Source organism: Leopardus geoffroyi, chromosome D4 (assembly GCF_018350155.1).
Source record: "Leopardus geoffroyi isolate Oge1 chromosome D4, O.geoffroyi_Oge1_pat1.0, whole genome shotgun sequence".
Lineage (NCBI taxonomy): Eukaryota > Metazoa > Chordata > Mammalia > Carnivora > Felidae > Leopardus > Leopardus geoffroyi.
In genome coordinates this window covers 4634252-4654129 of record NC_059342.1, presented here as the reverse complement: position 1 = coordinate 4654129, position 19878 = coordinate 4634252, and the positions used below count along the sequence as shown (strand labels likewise).

General features: G+C 56.0%; 1 protein-coding gene across 6 annotated transcripts in view; it reads left to right on the top strand.

Moving 5' to 3' along the window:
- The window catches only part of ROR2 (receptor tyrosine kinase like orphan receptor 2), a 198388-nt gene extending 182134 nt beyond the window's left edge, over positions 1-16254 (top strand). For 4 of the 6 annotated variants that reach the window (XM_045469807.1, XM_045469806.1, XM_045469809.1 and 1 more), the window contains 5 exons: positions 3376-3503; positions 6829-7143; positions 8438-8683; positions 12113-12315; positions 13829-16254. In XM_045469807.1, the coding sequence (XP_045325763.1) occupies positions 3376-3503; positions 6829-7143; positions 8438-8683; positions 12113-12315; positions 13829-15271 (2335 nt within the window). In that variant the 3' untranslated portion in view covers positions 15272-16254. The remainder of the gene's footprint in view (positions 1-3375; positions 3504-6828; positions 7144-8437; positions 8684-12112; positions 12316-13828) is intronic. The other 2 variants (XR_006710413.1, XM_045469810.1) reach the window with 2 other exon arrangements.
- The last annotated feature ends 3624 nt before the right edge of the window (positions 16255-19878 follow it).

Genomic DNA, 19878 nt, shown 5'->3' with positions numbered 1-19878 from the left:
TAGTTTGTACTCTAGATTTTGTTACCTTCCTCCGAAGAGTGTTTTGTTACTGCAGCCTATTAGGTTGTTGTCGGGTCACCTGAAACTTAGGGAGTTTCAGGCTTTGTTAAAGCGATTTATCTCCATTTATTCTTTGTGCTTTTGCGCTTTTCTGCTCTCCCCCCGTTCCACTATGCCGGAGAGATAGCCTCCTCTGCTTCACTCCATCAGACAGCCCATTTAATGCAGGCTGACCCTTTCATAATAAGAACAACAATTAGGAAAACGGTGTTACCACAGTTTTAGCAAAAAACTGTTTGGGGGGGGGGAAGTTACCTTCCTACATAATGTGTAACTACATTGGAATTTTGACACTGATTACCTTTCAATTTCAAGGGAGCCTACGTCCTTTTAAAGGTCATTAATTGAGGGTGCCTGGGTGACTCAATCAGTTAAGCATCCAACTCTTGATCTAAGTTCAGGTCTTGATTTCAGGGTTGTGAGTTCAAGCCCTGCAGCAGGCTCCACGCGGGGCATGCAGCTTACTGGGGCGGGGGGGGGGGGGGGGAGAAAAGGTCATTCATTTCTTATATCCAGGAATTTTTCCATGTTTTTCTTCAGCCTAATTTTTACGTGTGTACCATTGAGGGGAAGGTACCTGCCATCAGCCCATCATCTTCTCTGCCTTTTGCGGAAAACACTTTCTGTCCTTCCTCTGTTTCTTCTCAATCGCCTACTCCTTCCCTTGCTTTTTGTTTTTTTAATCCAATATTGTAGTTACTCATGTCTCCCTTCCTTGACCATGAATCTGCAGGTGTGTAAGTTTCTTCTTCATCTGTGTCATTAGGCCTTAGATTAGTGCCTGGGACATTAGGAATGTAGGAGATCCCCAAAATTGCATTTCCGTAACATTGAGGTTCTGCGATTTGGTACTCGGGTCTGTTTCCCTTGCGTGGTTTCAGGGATTTTACAGATGACGGCGTCTGTCTCAGTGCTTCTCTTTGGTCTTTGAGTGGCCAGTTGTACACACTTTTCCAGCTCTGTCACTCTTCAGAGGTCCCCAACTCTGCCCCGTAAAGATAAGATAGAACTGTGCTTGGCACTAGAAAGTAATTCCCGCTTGTTGTACCAGAATTCAGAAAGCCGAAGCATGTCATTTTCCAACCACTTCTGTTTGTGTTTTCGGACATTCTCTGCAGTTCAGATTAGACGCCCCCTGAGCTGAGTTAGCAGTGGATGGGACACAGTGGCCTCGAGCCCCTTCTCAGCGTATCTTGCCCGCCTGCTGCTCCTTCCCTCATTCTGGGGGCACCTGACAGGGGCCAGGAAGAAGCCCAAGGCAGAGGACCACGCTCTCTATGCCTTGACTCTTGAAGCGGAGGAAAGAAAGTGCTCGCTTTGTGGGGTCGCCCCCAGGGACCGGCTGCATCAAGTCCCCTAACCTGGGAGTAGGTGACAGTAAACAGAGCACGCGCCTCTCAGCGATTTTCCCCGGCACAGTGTGCGAGCGCCCCGAACCGAGCTGCGGCGACTCATAGCGCACACCCCGGGGCAGAGTTGACCTGCCCTTCGGCGCGTTTGGTGAGCGTGGGCATTGGCTTTAATTTCATCAGCAGTTAACTCGGCTCACGGGGCTGGGGCTGGGGCGTGTGTGCTGGTGTGTATGGCCAGCACGCGTGCTGGGCCATTTAAACTATATTTGAGGAATCCTGGACCCGAAGAAATGATGGCTGAGCGAGCTTACGAGAAAGGGCATCCCGCTGTGGTTGGCATCGCAGTCTCTTTGTTTAGATTATTTATGGCTCCAGCTTCCTTTCTTTGAGAGAAAAAGAGCTTCTGCAGGTGACGAGGGGGGAGAGAGCCAGAGGCGGCTGAAGAGAGGGTGTACCGCCAGGTCCTTTGTCTCCGCTGTTAGGAGCGTCCAGAGTTTACATCTGGGAGGGAGCTAAGATAGGGATTTTTAAGTCCTTTTGGCGGAATTGGACAACACAGAATTTCAACGGGCGGTGGTCAGCATCAGCGTAGGGTGAGATGACGAGGCTCAGGGGCAGGTTACAGGTTTGCTGGAAAACAACTGATGTAATTACAGGCCTAAGGCGTTTGCTAGAAGCTTGCCCTGGGAGCCCCAGGCCCCTGTCCTTTGCTCCCCAGCAGGTGGGCAGTCCTCATGTATCTGCTGTGGTAGCTTCCACTGTCTCCTGGGAGCATCCTCAGGGCCCCTTGAGAAGCGTCTGGGTCCTCAGAATGCCTGATCCCGTGGGCTGAAGGCAGGACTGACAGGTTCTGCAGGGAAGAATGTGACACAGACTCCAGCGGTGGCAGGGGGTGGGGGCGTGCGCATGGTGGGCGTGTGCAGGCTGTTCCCCTTGGGCCCCGGGGCAGGAGTCAGACTGGGGGACCCAGCGGGAGGGCCGTGCCTTTGCCCAGCACCCCCACCTGTCCCCCATGTTCCTACGTGTGGTCTGTGCCACCTGCAGCACCCACACATCCACGGTCTCCCCGTTAGTTGCATCTTGCGTTAGCGTGGTGCATTTGTTACGATCGATGAGCCAGTTTCAATACATGATGATCGACTCAAGTCCGTAGTATTCGTTAGCATTCACTCCTGGTGATGGACATTCTGCAGATTTGGACAGATGTTCAGTTGACTCTCGAACAACACGGAGATTGGGACACTGACCCCCCGCATGGTTGAAAGTCAGTGTACAACTTCTGACTCCCCCACCAGAACCTGACTACTAATAGCCCGCTGTTGACCGGAAGCCTTGTTGATAACGTAAATGGTCAATGACCACATAGTTTGTATGTCGTATGTATTATATACTGAACTCTTACCATAAAGTAAGCTACAGAAAAGAAAATGTTACCAAGAAAATCCTAAGGGAGGGGCACCTGTGTGGCTCAGTCTGTTGAGCATCGACTCTTCATTTCAGCTCGGGTCATGATCTTGGGGTTCGTGGGTTCGAGCCCCAAGTCGGGCTCTGTGCTGACAGCACGGAGTCTGCTTGGGATTCTCCCTCTCTCTCTGCCCCTCTCCCTCTCACATTCTCTTTTTCAAAATAAATACACTTTTAGAACATCACAGGGGAGAGAAAATACGTTTTCAGCACTTTGTTTCTGGCACTGAATAACATTCCTCTGTCTGGATGGACCACAATTTATTTGTCCATTCACCTACTGAAGGATAGCTCGGTTACTTCTGAGTTTTTGGCAGTTATAAATACAACTGCAATCAACATTTGTGGGCAGATTTTCGTGTGGTCCTTTTCAGTCCATTTGGGTAAATACCGGGGAACGAGATGGCTAGATCATAAGGTATGGATTTTCAAGGGAAAAAAAAAATCTTGAAAGATACCCGAGATCTTCTGGTGTGGTCACAGACTGTGTCTTTCCCAGAGACGACTACCACGAGGACGGATTCTGCCAGCCTTACCGGGGGATCGCCTGTGCGCGCTTCATCGGGAACCGGACCATTTATGTGGACTCCCTCCAGATGCAGGGAGAGATTGAAAATCGAATCACAGGTAGGAGCCCGACATCTTTGCGGTGAGACAGTGAGCACCCGCTTGTGTTTGCCAGTTACTCGCTCGGACAGTCAGTCCCTGTTCTGTGGTCTTGGCGATGGAAAGGCGGAGACATTTTTAGAAGCATTTGGAGTCGCCATTGTGGTTTGATCCAGAATGTCCGCATTGGTGCGCTCAGATAACCAAGGGCAGGTTGCTTAGAATATACGTCTGATTCGTCAAATCGGGCCAACCGGATGGGTCCCAAGTCTTGCCTTGTCCTGTCCTCACTGCGTCGTCAGGGCCTCCTGTCCCTGGGCTGGCCACACCGCAGCCGGGCCGGTGCCCACGGCGTTCCATCACTTGACTTCTTTGTTCCGCCTTTCCTGACTCTTGCACCGTCTTGGACTTGTGCTTGGTTACTAGGGCCACAACTGCGCTGTTCGGGAGAGAGGTTTGCAGGTTGGCGGTGGTGCGTGGGGACGCTGCACCATCAGACCGAATCAGCCTTCGGGTTTTCAGGTGCCTCTTCGCAGCACGAACAGCGTAGCCGATCATTCAGCATGAAGCGGCCGGCTCTCTGTCTCTTTGGGAGTTAGCATTTCTGGTGGGCGGTTAGCCCTCAACGCACTGACTTTTACATGTTGATGTGAAGGTCATCTTAGGGGAAATCCTCTGAGAAGTAGGAAAATGAATTAGACCAAAGCCCCGCAAAGCCCTGTTCCTCCTGTCTCTGCTGTCCCTCCAGACACACGCTGCAGCCACCGGCCAGCCTCTGAGGCCGGGCTCCCCGGGAGACGTGGTGGGGTTGGCAGAGGGCCTGGCAAAGAAAGCGGTGTCCTGGTAAGGGGCAAGAGTGAGGGTCCTAGGTGTACGCTCCTGGGGGTGTCATTGACACGCCCTTCTAAATTCGGGTGCGCCGTGGCCTTGCCTTTCACCCCAGCCTGGAGGGGCTGAGGTCACGGTCACGCATAGACCTGCCTGGCCCATGGTGACTGAGCCCTCTGAGGACAGGGCCAGGTGTCCAGGGAGAAGTGGAAAGGGCAGTGGGGGGCCCAGCAGGAGAACGTTTTGAAAACATTGGTATCTCTCCTCGGAAAAGCTTTTCATGCCATTGGAAGCAGAACTTCTCAAACCTTTTCGGGGACCACATCCAGCGAGCTATGTTCTTTACATTAGGACTTGGTGTATGCGTGCATGTATCTCACAGACGGGAAACGGGTCGCAGGAAACAAAATGCACCCTTAACAAAAGCAGTGGTTTTTCTCTTTGGTTTTATTTCATTAAGGGAGAAGAGCGGGTTACCGCCTTATCGCGAACCCTGCATTCTGACGTCCTCTCGGGTGTTCTAACCCTCTTTTAGAATGCTAGCCACAGACTCTGGAATTTTACATCCCACTAATTGGCAAGCCCTGATTCCAGGCACAAGATTGCCCCTCAGTGATTTCTTTAGGAATTGTCTGAAGCGTTAAACAACTCAGATACCTAAGCAGACTGATACAGCCGTGTTTGGGGAAAAGGGTCAAACGAGGATCTCTAGATTTGTGAATTGAAGTGGAATTTGCTCTAGACGGACCGGCTTGGGGTTTAGAGACTAGCTGTGGAGATGTTCTGTTTGGAGAGCATGCTTGTCCCAGGACTCTGGAAGCTTCCAAGGAGTCTTCAGAGTGATGTGGGGAGCGGGGGAAGGTGAGGACGTGAGTTGTTGGATCTTCTGGGCGATCGGAAGTCAGCCCTCATGCGATATGTTCTGAGGGAGAGAGGGAAGAGGAGAGACCCTTACAGGGTCAGCTGTGACACCCTCTTGGTTGATCACCCCAAAAGAAATGCCGGGTTTGGCTTTCTTAGACAATCTTTCTCTGCCTGGCGGTCAAGGTGTACATCATGACCGCATTCCTGATGGTCACCAGCTCTGCCATGAGGGGACAGAACTGGGTTCACACCTGGTTCTTGAGCCGTCTCCGAGAGACCCTGCACCCACACCCGGTCCTCAATTTTAATATAGACCAGAAGGGACCAGGCAGGACCCTGAATGCACCTCATGTGCTCATACAGGCTCTGTGCAGCCATCCATTCCACAGTGTTTGGCTTCAACAGCCTCAACAAATCACTTGGCAGAGAAAGACACAGGACCAGAAAGGGACTGAGTGACCCACTGACCTATAGTAAATAACAGGGCAGGGGGCTCCCACACCAGCTCACCTATTCCTGGGGCTGCTGCGGGTGCCCGCAGCGCCACCTGCTGGTCACACTGGGCACCGCACCACAAGTCCTGGGTAGAGCTGGGGCGTCCCAGGGACTGAATCCCAGCCTGTCCCATTTTCTCCCCATCTCTGCAAGGTGTGCCAGCAAAGGGACCTCTTTTTCTTCAGCTTCCTCGGATCAAATTGTTACAAGCAGGTCCTTCGCAGGTCAAAGGGGATGGGCCTCCTGGCAGTGGGCATGTGGCCGATGCCTTCCTTTGGGCCCCGATGGCCGAGAGGGGGCGAGTAAGGGCTCTGTTCATCCTGCTCACCCTGCAGCTCCCACCCGGGATCCTCTCCCCAGACCAGGGGTCAGGTTCATTTCCGGCACACTCCGTCCTGCGTGCTACCTCTAAACAGCAAACCAGCCCATCCTGGCTCCGGAACCCCCTCCCCTACCTGCCTCTGCTCTCTTTGTCACAAAGCCTCCCCGCCCTTCCCACGCTGAGCACCTTCCAGCTGTTTCCTGGCTCTCCCTCTCGCCTCTGCCTCCGCCACTGTCTTCTTACTCCTCCTCCTGCGGTGCATTTCACGGGGCTGGCCGCCTGTCCATCTGTCCGGCACAGCCTTCACCCTCTGGGGTGCCCTCTCACCTCCCCAGGCTGCGGCGTCGGCCTGCAGGCCCACAGGACGGGGATGCCGGAAGACGGTGGCTCCCTCCCGGGTCCCTATGCTTTTTTCCAATCTCTGCCTCTAGAAGTCACTGCTCTACCCACACGAGTCACAGGAGGGCCCTAGCAAGTGGCTTTTGGGTCGGAAATCCGGATCTTCCTTGGATGGAAAAAGCATCCAGCTGGATGAGTCCCTTGTTTTCCTTGTTCCCCTTTGGATTGTGTTAAGTGAGGCGTGGGGACCAGGGCCTTTCTGTGTCTGGTGCCGATCGGGGCGGCTCTTGCGCGGCCCGGGGCCTGCTCGTGTGAGCGCCTTTCCGGGTGTGCGCAGGACAGCGTGGAGGGTTGGGGGGCCCCGGTGCGGGGAAGGAGAGAGGGGGCCGGGGGCCGCGGGCAGGCGGGGAACACCTGGCTAGAGCAGGGGCCGGGCGCGCCAGGTGGGGCGGGGTTCGGGGGCCCCCACAGCTAACGCCAGTCTCCCCGCCCTCGCAGCGGCCTTCACCATGATCGGCACGTCCACGCACCTGTCGGACCAGTGCTCGCAGTTCGCCATCCCCTCCTTCTGCCACTTCGTGTTCCCGCTGTGCGACGCGCGCTCCCGGGCGCCCAAGCCCCGCGAGCTGTGCCGGGACGAGTGCGAGGTGCTGGAGAGCGACCTGTGCCGCCAGGAATACACCATCGCGCGCTCCAACCCTCTCATCCTCATGCGGCTGCAGCTGCCCAAGTGCGAGGCGCTGCCCCTGCCCGAGAGCCCGGACGCCGCCAACTGCATGCGCATCGGCATCCCTGCGGAGAGGCTGGGCCGCTGTGAGTCCGGCGGGCGCGGGGCGGGGCGGGGTGTCTGTTAGAGCCCCGGGGTCCCCACCGGCCCGGCGCAGCCACCGGGAGTCCTTCCGCCGCAGGCTGACAGCACCGAGGGAGGCAGACTTGCCCTGGGATCCCCGAGCGCCTCAGCCCTGACCAGGTCAGGTGCGCTGCCCCTTGAAGGGGGCGGGGACCCAGGGAAGAGACCACCTTCTCCCCCAACCCCCCTTCCCCAGGCTTGGGACTGGATTCACTTCTTTGGCGAGGCTGGGGGGGTCCCAGAGCCGGGCGGAGCTCCTCACCAAGGGCAGTTCAGAGCCTGGTCCCTGGGCTCACCGCTCACGCCCCGATCCTGGCTGTAGGGCTTCCTCAGGTGTGCCCTTGGACAGTTTAAATACCGGTTTCTTCCCCTTGCTCGGGGATAAGAACCACTAACCTCCGATGCTGGGAGGCAGATCGAGTGAGCTCATCTTTAGAAAGTGCTGAGAACGGTGCCCGTGCCCTGCAAGCTCTGTATTTCAACGCCCACACCCCAGGTCTGGCTCAGAGAGCTCTCTGGGTCTCCTCCTGGGCTGCAGAGATGCACGTGGTGTCCTCGCTGGGCAGCAAAGAGGGTCTCCGAGGCTGTGGGCCTGGGGGTTTACCCGCCCCCCCAACCCCACCCCGTTCACTTCTGCTTTGCCTCTGCTGCAAGTGAACATGAGGTGGGGGTTGACGTCCTCATTCTGGAATGCAGGCTCCTGGTGGGTCCCAGAGGTGGTTTCAGGATCGTGGTATAACGCCGGGTGGGGTTTTCTTCCCCACCTGTGTGTCCCTGATATACCCCCAATTTTTAAGACAAATTTTTGAATGGTTAGTTTTGAGAGAGAGAGACAGAGAGGGTGGGCAGGGGAGGGGCAGAGAGAGAGGGAGACACAGAATCCGAAGCAGGCTCCAGGCTCCCAGCTGTCCGCACAGAGCTCGACCCGGGGCTCGAACCCCCAAACTGGGAGATCATGACCTGAGCCGAAGTCGGACGCTCAACTGACTGAGCCACCCAGGCGCCCCAGATGCACCCCCAGTTTAACTCGTGGGCTCAGGGCTTTATGAAGTCATGACTTTTAGTGGTGCTTTTCTGGGAAGCCATGCACGTACAATCTTTTGGTCTGGAAATTTCCAGTGTGGGAGACGTGGGCGCGGTGGTTTCGTTGCTTCCGTTTGTGGGGTAGTTGAAGAAGGGTGCTGTCTGTCCCCCCCCCCCCCGGGGGTGGGCCGCTGCCCGTTGCCCTCGGGCCTCCTAACGCATCCTCCCTCGCAGACCATCAGTGCTACAACGGTTCCGGCACGGATTACCGGGGGACCGCCACCACCACCAAGTCCGGGCACCAGTGCCAGCCGTGGGCCCTGCAGCTCCCGCACAGCCACCACCTGAGCAGCACGGACTTCCCCGAGCTCGGAGGGGGCCACGCGTACTGCCGGAACCCCGGGGGGCAGATGGAGGGCCCCTGGTGCTTCACGCAGAATAAAAACGTACGCATGGAACTGTGTGGCGTACCCCCTTGTAGTATGTATTCTCTCTCTCTCTTTTTTTTTTTAACGTGTTGACTGTTGCGTGCGCCCTCGTGGCGACGTGGGGCCAGGAGGCTGGTGGGGCTGCCGCCGCCCCCACGTCACCACCGTGATTGTCGGTTTTAAGTAAAGCCGTTGGCGGTTAGGGAAGTAATACCTGGTCATTCTAGGACGTTTTAAGTTAGAGACAGGTCTGAGGAGGCGTGGGCTGGTCACCCCTAATTGCACTGCTCCGTGGACTGCTGTTTACGTTTTGGGGGCCCTCTGTCGCCTGTGTGTGGTGCTGGGATGCTCGGTTAGGCCCCTCGTCTCTCCACGAGCATCGTCACGGAACGTGTGCCAGTACGATAAAACCTTGATTTGCAAGCGTAATTCGTCCCGGAAACATGCTTGTGACCCAAAGCGAATTTCAGGAACCCTTGGCTCGGGGCTGATCAAGTGACGTCCGGCGTCACATACGACTCGTATCGCCAGACCTCACTCATCGATCAAGTTAAAATTTATTAGAAATGTTTGCTCGTCTTGCAGAACACTCGCAGAACAAGTTACTCCCAATCCAAGGTTTTGCTGTATTGATAGGGTGCTTCCTGGCGTCTGTCGCTAGGGGGCGCAACACCGCCTGCCCCCCACCCTTGCCTCCCGCTGTGCCAGCTTTCATAGGTGGGCTCGGCAGAGTTGGGAAGAACAGGACTTAAGTCTTGTAACCAGTTTCCCTGCAATTTCTCTGTTACATTATGAACAGGAAGAGAGAGAGTGACTAAGGGCTGCAGACGGTACAAACTACAAACGTTATTTCTCTGTTGCAACCATTTATTTACGTGTTGCCGGCTCCCATCCGCCCGGATACCCCGAGAGAAGAGCCTTCTGAGTCTTATATTTTGGACCCCGGAGGCAGTGGGTTGGTGGAACGTTACTGAGAAGACATGGATGAGGAGAGATGAACAGGGAAGCAAAACCAGGCTCACTGTGCCCGTTGGCCCCGGGCCGGGCATGTCTCCACCTGCAGTCACCAGGAGTGAAAACTAGCATCCATCACCTTCTGGAAGTATAATTGGGCAGTTCCAAATTTGCCACTCTTTACTCAGCACAGATCTTTCTTTTTCTTTTCTTTCATTTCCTTTCCTTTTGTTTCCTTTCCTTTCGTTCCCTTTCGTTTCGTTTCCTTTCCCTTTCCTTTTTCCTTTCCTTTCCTTTCCTTCCTTTCTTTCCTTTCTTTCCCTTTCCCTTTCCCTTCCCTTCCCTTCCCTTTCTCTTTCTTTCTTTCTTTCTTTCTTTCTTTCGAGAGAATGAGAGCAGGGGAGGGGCAGAGGGAGAAGAGTGAGAATCTCAAGCAGAACTCGACGAGGGGCTCAATCTCTGTGAGATCATGACTCGAGTTGAAATCAAGAGCCAGCTACGGGGCTGACTGAGCCAGTCAGGCACCTCTCACCACAGATCTTAACACTGGCCTTCAAGACTGTGTGATCGCTGCAGGAATAAACTTTAGGAATGAAAATGCCAGTAGTTAGATTATCGTAAAGCTACTTTGTGGAATGCTACAGTTGTCTAAAACAATTTCCTGCAAGGGAGGATGTCCATGGTGTCCTGTTGAGGGAAAGAGGGAAATTGTAGGGCAATAGCTGTGTTATTTCTTTGCTCTTCCTCCCCGCAACTCCCCTCTCTGCATCCCTCCCTCCTTCCCCTTCTCTGTCTCTTTCTTCATGGAAGAAAGGGTTGTGTGTGTGGGTGTGTGTGTGAGCACACATAGGCACCTACATTTTTGGGGTGAAGCTTTGGAACACTGCACACCAAACTTTTAGCGGTGATTTCCCACGGCTTACAGAAATGTTAAAATGTAAGACGTTTTTACAACGAGCAGTGATTACTTTTGTAGTTAAAAATAAACCAAAACCTAAAAATCTGTATGTCGTTTGATTTGGCAATTCTAAGAATACCTAACATCGCAAAAATACCTGCACTCAAGAGGGCAGAAATGCTAAGGATATTTATTGCAGTGTCACTTTTAGTAGCTAAATAAGAAACAGGCTGCTTGTTTACCAGTAGGGGGTTGGATGGTGATCGAACCACATCCGTACCATGGAATTGTGTGCGGCCATTGAAGAATGCGTAGGGCTGTCTGTTTCTCATGAAGCCTTGTCTGAGATGTGTTATTCTGCCACCAAACCAGGAACAGGAAAATATGGGTGATATGATTTCTATTTGAAAAGAATTCTACTGATAATTCTATTTTTTTTTCAACGTTTTTATTTTATTTATTTTTGGGACAGAGAGAGACAGAGCATGAGCGGGGGAGGGGCAGAGAGAGAGGGAGACACAGAATCGGAAACAGGCTCCAGGCTCTGAGCCATCAGCCCAGAGCCTGACGCGGGGCTCGAACTCACGGACTGCGAGATCGTGACCTGGCTGAAGTTGGACGCTTAACCGACTGCGCCACCCAGGCGCCCCTGATAATTCTATTTTTAAAAAACATGTCAAATTGTTGCTTCTGTGTGCTGAAATAGCTGAATATCGTTTATTTCAGGGTCACCTTAAAACACACATAGAGAATCAGGTGAACACCCACCTGTTGACAGTGGGATAGCCTTTGGTGAATGTGCTGTTGGGAATACCCACTTTCCTGTAATACTAGAGTCCTTAATAAGCATGTTATCTGTTGGTGATTTTGAAAAGATGGATGGTCGCACAGGTGTTTGGATTGAGCTCACATCACTGACCTTGGCCTGAGGGGCACGTGGAATCTCCCCCAGCCCTCCTGATGGCAAATGACGATGACCCGGAATCTCCACTGCCCCTGAGGCTTCTAGAACATCTGCCTCGAGGGTGGGGCCAGGAGAGTTTTGATTTTATGTGTGGGGGTGGGGGGCATGGGACTGACGGGAGGGACAGACAGACCCTGGTCTGGGACAGTGCTTCAGTCCAGCGTGCCCCCTGTGCGTCTCCGTAAATCCTGTAGAGGGAGACAGCGTTGCTTCTCCTTATGGAGAAAGGTAAATCCTCACGGAGGCCTTCCACATCCCACCATGCTTTCTTCAAGAATGCTCGAGCCCCAGTTGCATGCCATATAGGGTCAAACTCACTGGCTGCCTGTGCCCTTCAAATCAAACGCGTTTTTCATTATTATCTTAAAAGAATATGTGTCCGCTATACAGAAAATGTGGAAAATCCTCAAATGTTGCAGACAAGGGTCACTGCTCATCCCAGTACCTTGGTTATTACTCCTGTAAGACCCTTTGAGTTCACTTGTCTTCTGTGCTGGCTGGGTATTCCCATTTGATTCCTTGGTGGCAGTTTGGGATCGTGTCTCATACACGTATCCACTTGTGTTTGACTCTTATAGTGGAGTCGGGGGCGGGAGGGGCTGGTGGAGAACGTCGGGTGGGAAGGGGGATATTTCTTAAAAACTCGTGACCCTTGCTGTTCACAGGCCCCCAGGACAGCAGCAGGATGGGAATTCTGTACATCCTGGTTCCCAGCATCGCGATTCCCCTGGTCATCGCGTGCCTTTTCTTCCTGGTCTGCATGTGTCGGAATAAGCAGAAGGCCTCTGCGTCCACACCACAGCGGCGGCAGCTGATGGCCTCTCCCAGCCAGGACGTGGAGATGCCTCTCATCAACCAGCATAAGCAGGTCTCCCGCCCCTCCAGGCGTAGCCTCTACCTGGAGACCGCTGGGCTTCGCGATTTGCTCGAAACTCAACACGTAGCTATGCTGTTCTATTCCATTCTAGTCTAGTCTAGTCTAGTCTATTCTTACTCTGTCCTATTCTTTTATTCTACTCTGTTCTATTTTTACTTTATTTTCACTTTTAATTTGTTTTATTTTTATTTTACTTTATTTTATTTTTACTTTCGTTTGTTTTATTTTTCTTTTTACTTTCTTTTCTCTTTACTTTTTAATTTCCATTTTGCTTTCTTTTCTTTTTCCTTTATTTTGTTTTACTTTGTTATTTTATTTTTTATATTCTAAGAGCGCGAGAGCACAGGCTGGGGAGAGGGGCAGAGGGAGAGGGAATCTCAAGCAGGCTCCACACTCAGCATAAAGCCCAATGCGGGACTCGATCCCACGACCTTGGGATCACGCCCTGTGCCAAAACCCGGGCGGGGGGGGGGGGGTCCGACACCCAGCCAACTGAGCCACCTGGGCACCCTGACACGTAACTATTTTAAACCGCCCTTGATTTTGCTGTATGTTCTCTAAGACATATCAGGACATTCGTGTGCTTAGGAAGTAAGCTGTAGGCATGTTTGGGATCGGCGGCCCCACCCTCTACGGCTCCCCCCTCCGCCTAGACCTGCGCGCTAACGAGGGAGCCCGAGGGAGCCATCCTGGTCCTGAACCTGCAGGGCTTCCGCGCTCCCCACAGGAGAACAAAAGGAAAAGGGTTTGGATCGGCCCACGACCCGAGGGCCAGGCTGGCTCTTCCAAGGGGCTGGGGTGTGTTTTCTGGTCCGTGTGGAGTTGGGTCGCAGCAGACTCCTTGTGGGGGTAGGACAGAGCGCTGCTGAAGGCCCCTCCCCTCCCCGAGAGCTCCTAGGACAGCGAGAGCACCCCAAAATACAGCACAAGAGAAAGTCATCACCCGCCTGCCTTACGTGAGGGGACGTTTCTGTTACTTGCAGGCATGGGGGGAAGCTCATTCCCATCTGGGCTCTGAAGGAGGTAGAGTGTAGCCGTTCAGCTGTGTAGCCGGCAGTCACTGTGTGTTTGCTGGGGGGCTCTGGGGATGGATGGTGAGGAGACGCAGAACCTCGTTTGAGGGCGGGCACGTTTCCAGAGCAGCAGGAAAGGCCGGGTGGGGGCGTGGCTGGGAGAGTCCAGGGGTGCCCCCGGGACAGTGGAGCCCAGCTTGGCTCGGGGGGGGGGGGGGGCGGTGTGTGCTTGAGTGTGAACAGGTGCTCGCGCACTGCGACGGCGTCCCCGGAGTATTTGAGGGGACGTCATCTGCGGGCTGCTTGGGAGCCGTTCAAGGTTTTCAGGGCAGCCTCACGGCTTCAGAGCGTGTTGGAGAGCAGAGAGTGGTGGGCAGGGCCGGGGGGCTTTGCTGGGACTGCCCCCTAAGCCTCCCCCCCGCCCCCCCCCCGTTCCCAGCTGCTCCGCTCGTCCCCCTCCTGTGTTTCACTGGGCCTCTTCTCCTCGGCAGGCCAAGCTCAAGGAGATCAGCCTGTCCTCGGTGAGGTTCATGGAGGAGCTCGGGGAGGACCGGTTCGGGAAGGTCTACAAAGGCCACCTGTTCGGCCCGACGCCGGGGGAGCAGAGCCAGGCCGTGGCCATCAAAACGCTGAAGGACAAAGCGGAGGGGCCGCTCCGGGAGGAGTTCCGGCACGAGGCCATGCTGCGGGCGCGGCTGCAGCACCCCAACATCGTGTGCCTGCTGGGCGTGGTGACCAAGGACCAGCCGCTCAGCATGGTGTTCAGCTACTGCTCGCACGGGGACCTCCACGAGTTCCTGGTCATGCGCTCGCCACACTCGGACGTGGGCAGCACCGACGACGACCGCACGGTGAAGTCTACCCTGGAGCCCCCCGACTTCGTGCACGTCGCGGCGCAGATCGCCTCGGGCATGGAGTACCTGTCCAGCCACCACGTGGTCCACAAGGACCTGGCCACCCGCAACGTGCTCGTGTACGACAAGCTGAGCGTGAAGATCTCGGACCTGGGGCTGTTCCGCGAAGTGTATTCGGCCGACTACTACAAGCTGATGGGGAGCGCGCTCCTGCCCGTACGCTGGATGTCTCCCGAGGCCATCGTGTACGGCAAGTTCTCCGTGGACTCGGACATCTGGTCCTACGGCGTGGTCCTGTGGGAGGTCTTCAGCTACGGCCTGCAGCCCTACTGCGGGCACGCCAACCAGGACGTGGTGGAGATGATACGCAGCCGGCAGATGCTGCCTTGCCCCGACGACTGCCCGGCCTGGGTGTATGCCCTGATGCTCGAGTGCTGGAACGAGTTCCCCAGCCGGCGGCCCCGCTTCAAGGACATCCACGGCCGGCTCCGGGCCTGGGGCAACCTGTCCGCCTACAACAGCTCGGCGCAGACCTCGGGGGCCAGCAATGCCACGCAGACCAGCTCCCTGAGCACCAGCCCGGTCAGCAACGTCAGCAACGCCCGCTACGGGGGGCCCAAGCCGAAGGCCCAGCCCTTCCCGCAGCCCCCGTTCATGCCCATGAAGGGCCAGATCAGGCCCATGGTGCCCCCTCCCCAGCTCTACATCCCCGTCAACGGGTACCAGCCCGTGCCAGCCTACGGGGCCTACCTGCCCAACTTCTACCCGGTCCAGATCCCGATGCAGATGGCCCCGCAGCAGGTGCCCGCCCAGGTGGTCCCCAAGCCTGGCTCCCACCACAGCGGCAGCGGCTCCACCAGCACGGGCTACGTCACCACCGCGCCCTCCAACACGTCCATGGCGGACAGGGTGGCCCTGCTCTCCGAGGCCACTGAGGACGCACAGAACACCCCGGAGGACGCGGCCCAGAGCCCTGTGCCGGAAGCCGAGGAGGAGGACGGCTCTGTCCCGGAGACCGAGCTGCTGGGGGACAATGACACTCTGCAGATGGATGAGGCCGAGGGCCAGCTGGAAGCTTGAGGGGCACGGGGCCGCCGGGCACCCGGGGAGGCTTGGGCAACCCCCACCGGGCTGGTTTGCGGTGTCACCGTGCGAAACCTGTTCCTCCGTCGTCCTCTTGTGCACAGAGCTGCCGCGGTGGCCACTCGTGGTTGGAGGGTGTGGGTGCTCGTGGCACCCAGCCGGGCGGGGGCGGGGGCCCGGGAAAATGGGTGGCACCCACCTGCACGGCCTGCATTCCCTGAGGTCAGACCGGCGGTGCTCTCTGCCCGTGCTCGGCAGGAACGTAGGTGGCGTCTTCCCTCCACGTTGGCATATGGATCGAATGTGATGAAACTTTAGGAAAACAGGCCCCGGGGGGCGGCGAGGTGCGACCTCGGGCTTTGAGATTCCCGGCGGCTGGCCTGTGTGAGGACAGGGGAGGCCTGCCTTCTCCCCACCGCCCCCTGCCAGGGTCGGTCTCCCTTCAGCCACCCAGGATCGGCGGGAACAGGATGCTGCCACCGACCAGCGTCCCACGAGCCTGGGGCTCCTGCAGTGGGAGTTCTGTGTGCCTTCAATGAAAATGTGCCTTAAAAAAGAGAAACCCACCGAGGGGATTTTGTATCTTTGTGAAATGGTTTGAATTCTCCCGCATGTGTATCTTGCCCACTTTTCTGGAAAGCGTTTCTTGGGTTTGGAGACACGAGGAGCGACGTCGTACAGAGCACGGTGTTGTTCTTTTGTGTCTTGAGAATCATGTACGGGCCCGAAAACTGTAACTTATGTGGTTTCTGCACCATTTCCCTTGACGTATTGTGTGCTTTAGTAATTTAACCGTTTGCGCCACCCGCGCCGGGATGCCACCGGATCTTGCCCTTGCGTTCGTTTGCTTGCGCTCCTGCCGCGTGGAGGCGAGGTCCGCTCATGTCCGAGCTGGCGGGACGGCGCCACCCCCGCATCCCGGTGGCTCTCACTTGTAACTCCCATACCTGGCGTATCCAATAAAGCGAAACAGAACTTTTGGTCGGCTCTCTGCGGGTTGCGAGGACGTGGGGCAGTGGAGGTGCTGCGTGACCCCACGGCGATGCCTGGGGCTGAGTGCTTGCCGTGGGTCGGGGGGGGGGGGGGCGGTCTCATCCAGGACCGGCAACTCCGTCCGCGTGTGGACTTACGTTGCCACGTGACAGATGCAAACCCATGCCGTCGCTCTTCTGCTAGGGTCTCTCGGAGGTGATTTCCTGGCCGATGACGTGAAGTTGGTCTGGGGTTTTAGCCTGTCTCCTCCTGAGGTCCCATGGCCCCTGACAGCTGGGGACCTGGAGCCCGGCACTTCCCAGGGCCCTGGAGCAGGGCGGGGGTGGGGGCGAGGCGGTGAGTTGGGAATGGGCTGACCGCACCACCGCCTAGGGCCGCCTGTGCCTCTGCTCGCTGGGCAGTTCAGCCCGAATGAACCGCCCCCCCCGGGGGGGTTCCAGGGCTTCCAGTCGGGAGAGGGGCCACTGTAGCAGCACAGCTGTGGGGGGGGGACCGGCAGGCAGCCTGGCCCCAGTGCCAGCCTGGGAGGAGGCCGTCGGAGCTGGTGGCAGTGGGTCCATGGCACTGGGGCCGGCCGGGCTCAGCGGGGAATTTGCATCACGTGTGCTGGAGAACTGCCCTCTCTGCTCCCCGGCGGGTCCGGACGGGACCAAGAACGCGCCTGTACAAGCGGCCGGAGAGGGGGTGGCGGTCAGGGCCCCCGGGAGAGCCACGGAGCCACAGACCGGACGGACCACGGTCTGTGATGGTGATGGTGCAGCCCCTGGGGCCATCTTGAGCTTCAGGGCTGTCGTGTGCAGCCCTCACCCGCTGCTTTGGCAGAGTGCTGCTGACACACGAACTAGGATGTCGGAATGTATATCCTGAAACCGGAGGGCCTCCCTGCTTGGCAGAGGAAGCGGCATGATTGGGCGGTTGGGACTGCGACACCACCCCCGCCCCCGGAGCCCCCCCCCCCCGCCCCCCCGGAGCCCCCTGCTCCTGGCGAGTGTGGTCTGAGGTGCGGAGGAAAAGAACTCAGGATCGGATAGGGCTGCTTCCCGTTTCCATTGACCTGATGCTTTAACCGTTGAGTTGACACCTGAGAGTGGAAAATGGGAACTGTCACCTGGCCGCGGGCACCGGCGGGCAGCAGCTGCCGCTTCGGCTCCCCAGCCCTCGGGGCCCAGCCGGGGACAGCGGCCCAGGCCGCCGACGCCTTGGAGCCCCCAGCAGAGGCTCTGCAGAAAAGTCGGCAGGGCTTTTTTTGAGGAGCGGGAGAGGCTTTGAATTGGGGGATTTTGTTTGTTGGGTAAACACAGCATCTTTTGTTACGGCTCTAACCGTAAAGCCTCTCACATCCTCAGGAAAGTGACGGAGTTTCTGGAGTCCACTGGACAACAGGTACTTGGTGGGGAGGTTCTGGAACCACTGACATTAGAGCCAAGTTGCAGGATTCAGATAAACGTCCCGCGCGCGCCGTGCGCGGGCCGCACGCCCGTCCCCGTCCATCCCACGGCGGGAGACGGCCGCAGCTGCTGAGTAACTGGTGTACGTGTGATTGGTTTCGTCAAGCCGTGCAAAGCCCCAAATAGCTTTTTCAGTTCTTCTGTTTTTTTGACGAACGGCCTTTGTTGGAACAGCGTGTCAGAGCGATGGCTGATTTTTCTGTACTAATTTTAGAGGGTTGGACCAAACACCACCGTATGCGGTAGCTCCCCCTCTAAATCAAGAACACCTCTTGCTTCTCTCAACACGGAAACATGTTTTAAATAGGCTCCCTTGACATTCGGTTCCTCCTCGGAAATTCGGCGTCGGTACCTACGTGGGGGGACTTGGTGCTTTTACACCTTTGTTTGAAACGGATCTTACACAGATGTTGGTTCTGTGTGGGATTCTTACGGGAACATTTAAACCGTTTTTTGGGGGGTGGGGGGAGGTTTGAGGTTAACTTTTAAGAGGTTAACTCTTAAGAGTAAATGGAGCTCAGAGTACTGTCTGGAAACCTTGCCACCATGAGCCAAGGTGACCTACGGAAGGTCTGTCCCCCTCCCACCACGCCCCCGCCTCCCTCCTCATCAGTCCCCAAAGTACTAGAGACTAAGTACTTCCTGGCATGATACTTGGTGAGCACACAGCCATTGGCTCTTGAAATAGGAGTGAGGTTTTATTTAGGTGGGGAAGCCTGGGTTTAGCCTCCCTGGCACTGGCCCTCAAGGACATGAGCCCCGGGGTCGGGTGTTGAAACCAGAATAGCGCTGTTATAATTCTGTATTTCTGTTTCACTTAAGTACTGCATAGTGAATTCCCTCCTGCAGGTCAGAGACACGGCCCATCCCGTCCGCCCCGTGTCCCTCCAGGTAAACTCCCGTCATTGGCTTGTTACGGGTCCACCCAGTTGTTAGTACATGCGTGAGGAAACATACCTGTATGTTCTCATCTGTAACCCTTTATTTTAATGCGTACGCGGTCCCCTTCTCTACAGATTGTTTCCTGCCTTGCTTTTTTTCATGGTGACCATGTATCTTGGGGCTCTGTGCCCTCCCTCCGGTGGGTAGGGAGCTAGTCTGCTGGAGGAATTTCTCGCAGTGCCCCTCAGTGATGTCTCAGGGCCAGTCCCGAGCCCCCGGGCCTGGAACGCTGTTCGCCTGCAGGCGTAGGTGGGGATAAAGCTGAGCAGGACTGAGGAGCCTTGGCTTGGTGCTCATACATGTTTTTAAAAGGACCGGACGGGACGGGGGGTCCTGGGTGGCTCAGCAGGTTAGGCATCCGAGTCTTTATTTTAGCTCAGGTCATGATTGTGGGTTTGAGCCCCGCATCGGGGCGTGGAGCCTGCCTAAGATCCTCTCTCTCTCTCCCCTTCTCCCTCTACCCCTCCCCTGCTGCCCTCTCTCTCTCTCTCTCGAGAAAAAAGAGCAAGTTAGCATTTTTAACTCCCTGGTATTGCTTTTTCTGGAATTTGTCCTGTTCACTTTTTCCCACTCTGCAGAGCTGAAGCCTTAGTGGGAAATGTTGCCCAGAGGCAGAGAAGCAGATTGATAAACCATCCCTTGTGTGTTGGAAGGCCTTAGGGGCATGTGCAGCTACCCGGGGAGACACAGGACCAAGTGAGAAAACTCCAGAAGGCAGCTGTACGGATACCCGCCAGCCCAGGATGGGTATTACCGCCCCTGCACCCCGGCTCTAGGTAGTAAAGTGCAGGTGTCATTCGCTATCACATCCACCAGGGGGCTGAGTTCAGGCGAGTGGTGTTACCTGCTTCCCGATCTTTCTTAGTGGAGGGGAGGCGGTGTGCAGGCAGGTTAAAGGGAACTGGGGGGAGGAAAGGCAGCCTGGTCCCTCCCTGTGCTGCTGCCCCAACTCATGCCAGTTCCGCGTTGAAGCTTCTCCTTTTTCTCGGAAGGAGGGATGTACGTATAGGTAGGACAGAGTCCGGCCCGAGGAGGTCTTCGTTTGACATGGGCACGTAACAAGGCCTGACTCTGCAATGCCTGATTCCCTTTCTTTTTGCTTAAAGATAAATTGTAGACATGCCCAGAAGAGCCCTCTTCATTCCTTACTAGAAAGTGTCTCCTCACTACGGTGTCTTTAATGGAAACCTGCACCAAAGCCACCTCTCTGGGGGAACGCCA